The 10,698-nt window shown below is 37.1% G+C and overlaps 1 protein-coding gene across 1 annotated transcript in view; it reads left to right on the top strand.

The window, feature by feature from the left end:
* Positions 1-7,261: 7,261 nt before the first annotated feature.
* Positions 7,262-10,698, top strand: part of LOC107727436 (transmembrane protein 8B-like) — a 29,656-nt gene continuing 26,219 nt past the window's right edge. The window contains exon 1 of the mRNA XM_016537305.1: positions 7,262-7,637. Within this exon, the coding sequence (XP_016392791.1) occupies positions 7,296-7,637 (342 nt within the window). The 5' untranslated portion in view covers positions 7,262-7,295. The remainder of the gene's footprint in view (positions 7,638-10,698) is intronic.

The following is a 10,698-nucleotide window of genomic DNA, read 5'->3' as shown; positions in this document are numbered from 1 at the left end:
GACAGACAGACAGACAGACAGTTGGATGGATAGATGGACAGTTAGATGACAGACAGACAGACAGACAGTTGGTTGGATGGATAGATGGACAGTTAGATGATAGATAGATAGATAGATAGATAGATAGATAGACAGACAGACAGATAGATGGATAGATGGACAGTTAGATGATAGATAGACAGACAGACAGACAGACATAAGATAGATAGATAGATAGATAGATAGATAGATAGATAGATAGATAGATAGATAGATAGATAGATAGATAGATAGATAGTTGGTTGGTTGGATGGATGGATAGTCAATGGATGGATGATAGAGGCATTGATGGATAGATGGATGTATGGACAGATGGACAGACAGACAGATGGATGGATGGAAAGTTAAATGGTCAGACGGACATAGAGATGGATGGATGGATGGATGGATAAATAGTCGATTTTGAAAGTATGTAGTTTTGCACAGCCCTAACAGATGGATGAATGTCAATACGAAAGAAGGAAAAGAAATGAGTGCTCAGTAGCCCAGCAACCTGTTTCCTCAGTAACAGATATTGCCTTGTTAATCTCAATGACATTATTCACTCTTTTCGCACTGCATTTGAATCAATACTGAGCCCAGCACACTTTCATTTGAATGGATGAACACCAGATGCACACCAGGCTTTATTGGTGCTCCATGTAGTAAGAGAGAAACAATAACATGGTGGACAGCCATGGCAGAAATGACCATTCGCTCCATCAGAGATGCACAGATAATGGGGTCATTTCAGTAACTCAGCATGAGAGACGAGTTGCACTCTTACTCTGCGTTCAGCATGATGTTTTCTTTGTTTTATTTGTTTTTCATCATCACTACACAAACCTTTTAACCTTTTGTGTGATTTTATGATTGACTTTTGTTGCAAGATATTGATCCACAGATGAGAAACCTCACCACGATCCTTCAATCCCACATTAAGGATGAAATGAACAATTTATGCTAGAATTAATCTGTGAATGATCTAATACACATCATTCATTGAACACTAAATCTTTATCTTGAACCTAAATAAATCACCACATGAAACAAAAACATTTATTAGCAGAGGTGAGTGTAATAAATTCAATGTTACATAACAGTACATGCTTATTCTCCCAGGCACTCTTTGTGAAACATTTGATCATACATATTAGCAGTGCCATTAAAGTGGTACTTAGCTAAACTGAGCCTGTGTTAGCCGTGAGCACTAGTTAAGAAGTGAAACTTTGATCTAACTAGGTCTCAGGGAGGAAATCTCAGAGCCCTAGAAGGCAGTTTTGCATGCATTTACATCACCAGATGCTGGGTTCACGAAACGGTCGGAAGCCAGTCTTGTTTTCAACTTGTGAGCTGAAGTTTGTTCCCAGAAGACCTGCGAGTGTAATATGAGGCCTTGGTGGTCCAAAGATAACTCAGGAAATGCATCCTAGACACATCCGACAAAGACGCCTCTTCTTTGTTTTGCGTTCGGTTACGATTCTGACATATAGAAATGAACAAGCGCTCGCTGACAGCCAAAAGCGAATAACATGGTGGAGTTGTTTGCAGCAATCTGATGGCAGTACATTGCTGCAAAAGGTCTGTGCTGGCTTTAGTGTCAGGGTTTGTGGGTCTCCAGGAGTGGATTTCATGAAAAATATATACTTACGTACTGAATACTGCTTGTGCTTTTCCTGAGGATTTTTTTCTTCTGCTTGATGACATCATGTCACATTGATGGATAGATGGATGTATGGACAGATGGACAGACAGACAGATGGATGGATGGAAAGTTAAATGGTCAGACGGACATAGAGATGGATGGATGGATGGATGGATAAATAGTCGATTTTGAAAGTATGTAGTTTTGCACAGCCCTAACAGATGGATGAATGTCAATACGAAAGAAGGAAAAGAAATGAGTGCTCAGTAGCCCAGCAACCTGTTTCCTCAGTAACAGATATTGCCTTGTTAATCTCAGTGACATTATTCACTCTTTTCGCACTGCATTTGAATCAATACTGAGCCCAGCACACTTTCATTTGAATGGATGAACACCAGATGCACACCAGGCTTTATTGGTGCTCCATGTAGTAAGAGAGACAACGAGGAAGAAAAAGAGAAACAATAACCTGGTGGACAGCCGTGGCAGAAATGACATCGCTCCATCAGAGGCACACAGATAATGGGGTCATTTAAGTAACTCAGCATGAGAGACGAGTTGCACTCTTACTCTGTGTTCAGCATGATGTTTTCTTTGTTTTATTTGTTTTTCATCATCACTACACAAACCTTTTAACCTTTTGTGTGCTTTTATGATTGACTTTTGTTGCAAGATATTGATCCACAGATGAGAAACCTCACCACGATCCTTCAATCCCACATTAAGGATGAAATGAACAATTTATGCTAGAATTAATCTGTGAATGATCTAATACACATCATTCATTGAACACTAAATCTTTATCTTGAACCTAAATAAATCACCACATGAAACAAAAACATTTATTAGCAGAGGTGAGTGTAATAAATTCAATGTTACATAACAGTACAGGCTTATTCTCCCAGGCACTCTTTGTGAAACATTTGATCATACATATTAGCAGTGCCATTAAAGTGGTACTTAGCTAAACTGAGCCTGTGTTAGCCGTGAGCACTAGTTAAGAAGTGAAACTTTGATCTAACTAGGTCTCAGGGAGGAAATCTCAGAGCCCTAGAAGGCAGTTTTGCATGCATTTACATCACCAGATGCTGGGTTCACGAAACGGTCGGAAGCCAGTCTTGTTTTCAACTTGTGAGCTGAAGTTTGTTCCCAGAAGACCTGCGAGTGTAATATGAGGCCTTGGTGGTCCAAAGATAACTCAGGAAATGCATCCTAGACACATCCGACAAAGACGCCTCTTCTTTGTTTTGCGTTCGGTTACGATTCTGACATATAGAAATGAACAAGCGCTCGCTGACAGCCAAAAGCGAATAACATGGTGGAGTTGTTTGCAGCAATCTGATGGCAGTACATTGCTGCAAAAGGTCTGTGCTGGCTTTAGTGTCAGGGTTTGTGGGTCTCCAGGAGTGGATTTCATGAAAAATATATACTTACGTACTGAATACTGCTTGTGCTTTTCCTGAGGATTTTTTTCTTCTGCTTGATGACATCATGTCAGTCTGTCAGTATCAAAACACTTTTAACTGTTGTGAGATGTTGTAAGACCCTCAAGAGAGACGGGTTACTGCAGATGAATTCAGATTAATCTTGAGCTGAATATCCAGTGGGAGGTGAACTTTTTTCCCCATAGTGTTTAAAGGTACCTGTGAAAAGCAGCACTGAATGTAGCCTCCCTTGACAAATACATCACACAACTTTTGAATCTTTTATGTGCCCACAGAGCTGTTGATAAAAGCAGCCTGTACATAACAGCCCATATGTGTAGGCTATGTGTGATTTGGCTAGCATTTGGCTAACATGGACTGCATTTGACCCTAAAACACACCCATTATTTTCATTCTTTCTCAGCGTATTGATACAGTATAAAAAGAAATTACTTTTTGACATTTTATTTCTGTTTTTGCCTGTAGCTTGCTTGATTTACAGTATTGATATTCCTCGAATTATGACATGTTCACATTTGGTTATTTGCTGGTATGCACTTTTGGCAAAAAATAATCTGAATCATGAGAACCAGTGTTGACTAATGGCAGTGTATGCAAGGTGTTTCAGTGATTACACTAGTCTTACCCTATTATGTATTCTTGCTTATTTTTATGGTATATTTGTGTTTATATACAGTACTTTTCAAATCAGTACTTTTTTGATAGTAATTAATACTTTTATTCAACAAAGATGCATTAAATTGATATTGAATTGACAGTAAATACATTTCAAAGATTTCTATTTAAAAATGCTGATCTTTTGAGCTTTCTATTCATCAAAGAATCTTGAAAAAAAATCAGTCACTGTTTCCACAAAAATATTAAGCAGCACAACTGTTTTCTAATAATAAGAAATTTTTCTTAAGCAGCAATTCAGCATATTAAAATGATTTCCGCAGGATCACATGACATTGAAGACTGGAGTAATGATTGCTGAATGTTCAGCTTTGCCATCATGGGAATATATTTCATTTTAAAATATATTAAAATAGAAAACAGTTACTTTACTGTGTTTTTTAATCATATAAATATAGCCTAATGGAGGACAAGAGACTTCTTTCACGAACATTAAAAAAAATCTTACTAACCCTAAACTTGGTAGTATATGTATGTCACTTGTTTCTAGTATTTGTTTGTTTGTTTGTTTTTTTGCATACTTTTATAAGTGTAAGGCTTACAAAATGTATATAAGATGCTGTGTCTCTTAATGTCTGTGATGATTTCCCCCTCCAGTGGTGAACAGTTAATATTATTTGTGTGGAGATCATCATCATCTTGATAACACATGACAATGTCATCCCATAAATCATCTACAGTTTAATTGGTGTGCAACTACTGTAAACTAATTTAGTGCAAATCCATCATAATCCAAATTGTTTTCCACATTTGCTTTCCTCAAACGTCAGGGAACACTGGATTGTGTTGAGCTATTTTCAGAAATGCAAGTATACATAGAGTTATATATTTTCATGTGAAACTCTTGCCAGGAAAGTTACTTTGACGTTGTTATGAGCTTATTGAATGTTTGGTTGCTAGGTAACCATCTCTTGACAAAGAAATCTTTGACACTTTCTCTTTATATTGTTCCACATCTACATCTATGTAGACAATGGTAAGTTAGAGAATGAGTCAGGGATTCATGTTTGAGGGGAAGTCGTGGCCTAATGGTTAGAGAGTCAGACTCGTAACCCAAAGGTTGTGGGTTCGAGTCTCGTACCGGCAGGGATTGTAGGTGGGGGGAGTGAATGTACAGCGCTCTCTCCCACCTTCAATACCATGACTGAGGTGCCCTTGAGCAAGGCACCGAACCTCCAACTGCTCCCCGGGCGCCGCAGCAAAAAATGGCTGCCCACTGCTCTGGGTGTGTGTTCACGGTGTGTGTGTGTGTGCACTTTGGATGGGATAAATGCAGAGCACTAATTCCGAGTATGGGTCACCATACTTGGCCACATGTCACTTCACTTTTCATAGCCTGAGCTGTATGTATACAGCTAACCTTCAGCTGTGGGGCCTGTGGCCAAACAGGTGCTGAATAGAACACGATGACACATCCTCATCCTGAAACCGATGGCATGTTCAAGTGCGAGCCCTTTGCTCACTAACTGTGATCTTTTGTCCATCATTGCTTTTGTCAGCAATAATTATAATGGCATTTTATGGCAAAATAGATGTAATTACACAGGAGCAAAAAAGGTTGATTTGATCAGACTATGAGGGCTTATAAATGCTGCAGGATTCGTGTACTAATCAAGACTCAGGCATGCCAGGTTTTGTTGAGATGTTTTTGCTAATTTCACCCTTCAATGACAATTTATTTTTGAACAGTATTGCATGTGTGTGTGTATACACTAGCGTTCAAACGTTTGAGGTTATGAATATTAATACAATTTTAACTAACATTTTCTGTGTAATATATTTCTGTGAATATATTTTAAAATGTTATGTATTAATGACTAAGCTGAATTTTTAACAGCCATTACTCCAGTCGTCAGTGTCACATGATCCTTCAGAAATTTGATTTGGAGCTCAAAAAACATTTCTTATTATTATCAATGTAGAAAACAGTGCTGCTTAATATTTTTTTCTCTGGAAACTCTGATATATTTTTTTCAGAATTCTTTGATAAATAGAAAGTATTTTAGAAATCTTTTGGAACATTATAAATGCCTTTATTGTCACTTTTAATCAATTCAGTCCTTATTAATTAAAAAGTAATAAATTATTGACCACAAACTTTTGAATGGTAGTATGTATTTAATTATTTTTTTTGTGTCGTATATAGCATTTGAATCTCAACTCTTAGTTCTAATTATTGTTGATTCATGTTCAATAATTGTTCCATAGATTGTGATCATTCATTAAAATGAAAATCAATGATGTACATTCTGCTCTCGTGTGATGCGATGCTACATAAAACATTTAGGTCGCCAGAATCCAGGTAGAGCTCTTCAGTCACTGACGTTTAATTACCCCATCCACCCGCAGTAATAATAATCCGCTTTTAAGTCTGATGAGCTTTCTCATCAGGACTGTCTTTGGATTCTGGATGTGGGAAAAAAAACTTAATTTTAATCTAAAATCATGGTGTAACTTTTGTAAACATTCCCTCATCACTGGCTCAATGGCTGGATGTAAAATGAACCAGAAAGAGAAGTGAGAGAGCAAGATATGTAAGCGACAACACAGCAAACAGAGCTGTGGGGGGAAAGCGACTTGGCATTTCAATATTGAACCATTTCCACCTGATTCACTGCATTTTGCAATAATCGTGTGTGCGAAGAGAAATATGACTGTAAGACTCCCGAGTCCCCAGTAGCATAACTGATCGTTCACACCCTGAGGTAATCAGGAAACAGTGAAATGTGTGGAGAATTTCCTTATTGTCCTCATCAGTACCAATTAGTTATCTCAATTCCGCAGCATTGTTTTGCAAATTTACATTTAATCAAAGTGTGTTCCACAATCCTGTCTAATTTACAAAGTACCATGTTATGACAAATTCCGCAATTAAAAGACGTTAAGAACAATTATGACCTCGTTTTTATGTGTTATGGGACACACTGTTTTTGTAATGCAAAAAATCTGTCATTATTTGAATGAAGACTTTAAACTCCAAATACAAGGGTTTAAAGTGTTTGTGTGTGTGTGTGTGTGTGTGTGTGTGTGTGTGGCATGTGTAGAGCTGAGAGACCTATAAAAGGAAATATGATGAAACGGACATTCCCTTGGCCTTTTTTTGGTCCTACACAAAACAACATACACCCCACTTAGATCATTTCAGACTACATAGACACTCAGCAATCATTTGGCCTGTCATCTCACCGCAGACATCTAAGCATATGCATGGAACTGAAAAAAGTATGTCTCTGCTGAAATGCTAGTTAGATCTAGCACAAAGGGATGGGAATGACAGGATGATGCTTTTAGCCTCAGAGTAACCTGAGTGGAGAGTTTGAGCTGTCAGCTTCAGTCAAGGGATTCATCAGAATTCAATACATCTTTATTTCATTCTTATTTCACATCTCTCGTAACTAGCTTCACCTTCAAGTTCCTCAGTGGAAAATTGTGCCGTCCCAATTTTAAACACCTCCTTTGATCTTTTCTCTGCAGACTGTTCCAAGCCCAGCGTCTCCAAGGGCTCCTCAGCCATGAACATGCCCCAGTCATTTGGCACTGCGATGGGGTTCTCTCTGTCAGATACCCTGCCGGCTGCCAGCCTGCCTAACGTGCCACAGAACCCTTCGGATCAAGGATCTCTGTTAACTGCTGAAGAAAGCATCACTTACTTAGCACCCATGGCAGACACAAATAAATGCTGGCCCATCCGGCCAACGCTGCGGAATGAACTGGACACATTTTCAGTTCATTTCTACATCTTTTTTGGACCCAACATCTCCATCCCTCCAGACCGGGCAGCGATATTTGCCATCAACCTAATGCCGGTGCTGGACAGTGGAGGTGTCCTCAACATGGAGCTCAAACTCAATGTGGTGAGTTGAAATGGTTTAAATCTTCCCAAAGAAGTTGTTTCTATCTAGTGCAAAAAATTACATGATAAAAATGACTAACAATATAAAAAAGTATTTATTTATTTATCTTTTTTTTTTAATTTGTGATAAAATCTAAAAAGAATAGTATAAAAAAAGTTTTGCATATGTGTTTTATGTTCAGTATAATATATGATACATCAGGCTTTTATGGCTCATATAGTATGATATAGGCGTATATGGAGCTCACACTGTAGAAGGAAAACTGACGGAGGCCCAAAGTGAGCAAACATATGAAATTTGATGCAGATGTTGTTATTTGTATGGCTAAAAAGTAAGATGAGATTCTGATAGCTTGTAAAGTAAATCAATGGTCAGTATAGCTGTCATGATCTCCAGCTGGAGTGCCCATGAACTTCTCTAGAGGGTCTAAGGTGTTTGAAGGATTATGAATAATTCAGATCTTTACATTTCTCCTGAAACTTAGAGCCCATATGGCAGTTAACTGACTCAGGGTTACGACTCAGGAGCTCTTCAGCTAAATTCTTGTGGGTGGCAGAGACTCAATGCACCGCAGACTGATTAATATCAAATGTTAGCAAGCGTTAGCCTGTTCTCACAGCATGAGACGTGTAAAACTAAAAGGGAGATGGTTGCAAATGTCACCATGCTTGTTTGTCTCAGGTGCTTGGTGAAAGTGTCAGCTTCTAGTTGTTGATAATGTGAATGTGGCTTCATTTGCGTATCACTAAAAACCCCTTAAAAGTTTATATGCCAAGTCCACACGTCCAAACAAACAGAAGACGAACATAGGCCTATTTATTTGTTGATATCTCACGCCTCCACTGAAACCGTGTTGAAGGCCACAGCCCTCTCAACAGCCTCCATTTCTCTCAGATTGTATTGATGCATTTAATGGATGTTTCCTAGAGTGGCACTGAACAGGAAAGGGAGAGAAGAATGAGCTCTCAGTGTTAGAGGTTACGTTAAAAAGCCACCTATGAGGCTTTCAGTAGCTGAAAGGTGGGATGTTTGGCAATGAGAGCGAATGCTGTGAGATGGCTGAGCGGTTATGACTGTATTGCTGAGGAGGGAGGGGATGGTGATGAAGAAGGGATAGTGAGTGCTTGGTGCTGTAACAGGTTTCTTGACAGCTTAAATGCCTGCAGCTGTATTGGTGTGAAGAGTCATCACACAATGGCCCCATTTCCATTTCCCAGAGTAGGTGATTCTTATCAAAAATTCAATCTCTGAGAGCATAATATGACTTTTATTGAGGAGCCCTTGACTTGTTAAATATTTAAGTTCAAACAACTAAACAAGGTATGAAATTGTGTATCTTTACTGTCTTGAAGTGATATTCTGGGTTCAATGCAAGTTAAGCTCAGTTGACAGCAGTTGTGGCATAATGTTGATTTCAACACAAAAATAAATAAATAAAATACAATTGGCTTGTCTCTTGTTTTTTTTGTGTGTTTTTTTTTAAATGGAGGTTATAAAAAGCGTTTTTTGAAGTATGTGCCTTTCAAAGGCACAATGGAAGTAAATGGGGCCAGTTTTTAAATGATTTAAAAGCATAAATAAATAAAAAAAACACTTACATTCATTCACATTTATTCATTTTTACTGTCATTTATGATTTATGGCATTGCAGTTTCATGATGACGGAGCTGTAAAATTGGATATACGCTACTGTTCAAAACTTTGGAGTTTGTAAGATTTTTTAATGTTTTTGAAAGAAATCTCTTACAGTAGGATATACAGTACAACTGTAATATTATGAAATATTATTACAATTTTAAAATAACTGTTTTCTATTTAAATATATTTTATTGACAGCAGTTGTGGCATAATGTTGATTTCAACACAAAAATAAATAAATAAAATACAATTGGCTTGTCTCTTGTTTTTTTTGTGTGTTTTTTTTTAAAATGGAGGTTATAAAAAGCGTTTTTTGAAGTATGTGCCTTTCAAAGGCACAATGGAAGTAAATGGTTTTTAAATGATTTAAAAGCATAAATAAATAAAAAAAACACTTACATTCATTCACATTTATTCATTTTTACTGTCATTTATGGTTTATGGCATTGCAGTTTCATGATGACGGAGCTGTAAAATTGGATATACGCTACTGTTCAAAACTTTGGAGTTTGTAAGATTTTTTAATGTTTTTGAAAGAAATCTCTTACAGTAGGATATACAGTACAACTGTAATATTATGAAATATTATTACAATTTTAAAATAACTGTTTTCTATTTAAATATATTTTATAATGTAATTTATTTCTGTGATGCAAAGCTAAATTTTCAGCAGCCATTTCTCCAGTCTTCAGAGTCACATGATGCTTCAGAAATCATGATTGATTTGGTGCATATTAATGACAATAAGAAACATTTCTTATTATTATCAATGTTTAAAAAAGTTACATTTTAATATTTAATTAAAAATTTAATGCTTAATATTTTTGTGGAAACCATGATACATTTTTCAAGATTCTTTGATGAATAGAAAGTTACAGCATTTATTTGAAATAGAAAACCTTTGTAACAATGTCATATGTAAAATGTCTTTACTGTCCTTTGACCAATTTAATACGTCCTTGCTGAACAGATGTGCTAAAAACAGAAACAAAAACAAAACAAAAAACCTCTTACTGACCCCAAACTTTTGAGCGGTAGTGTAACTTTACACAGAAAAGGTTAGTAAGTGATTTTCACACTAAAATCATGTTAATGTGGAAATTGTTTGTCTTGTTGCTATAATGTGGAAACAGTGAGTATTTTAACATTTGTGCATTGGCCCCATCCACTTTCATCGTACTATAGTATTTTCTTTTATTTTTTTATTTTTTGTGGTAATCAACATTAAGGCCCAATCCCAGTTCTATTTTATACCCCTTCCCCTTGTCCCTTGAAACAGAGTGTCAAGGGGTAGGGGTGAAAATATTCCCCTAAGAATTGGGACACCACTACTATGCCATCACACGTCATCATACGTCGTCTAGCTCCTACAATACACACACCTATACTGGTGTGCTGGTGTGCATTAGAGCCTTTAATTACC

This window comes from Sinocyclocheilus rhinocerous, unplaced genomic scaffold (assembly GCF_001515625.1).
Source record: "Sinocyclocheilus rhinocerous isolate Xijiao unplaced genomic scaffold, SAMN03320098_v1.1 scaffold968, whole genome shotgun sequence".
NCBI classification, from domain to species: Eukaryota; Metazoa; Chordata; class Actinopteri; order Cypriniformes; family Cyprinidae; genus Sinocyclocheilus; species Sinocyclocheilus rhinocerous.
This window is presented reverse-complemented; position numbering and strand designations above follow the sequence as displayed.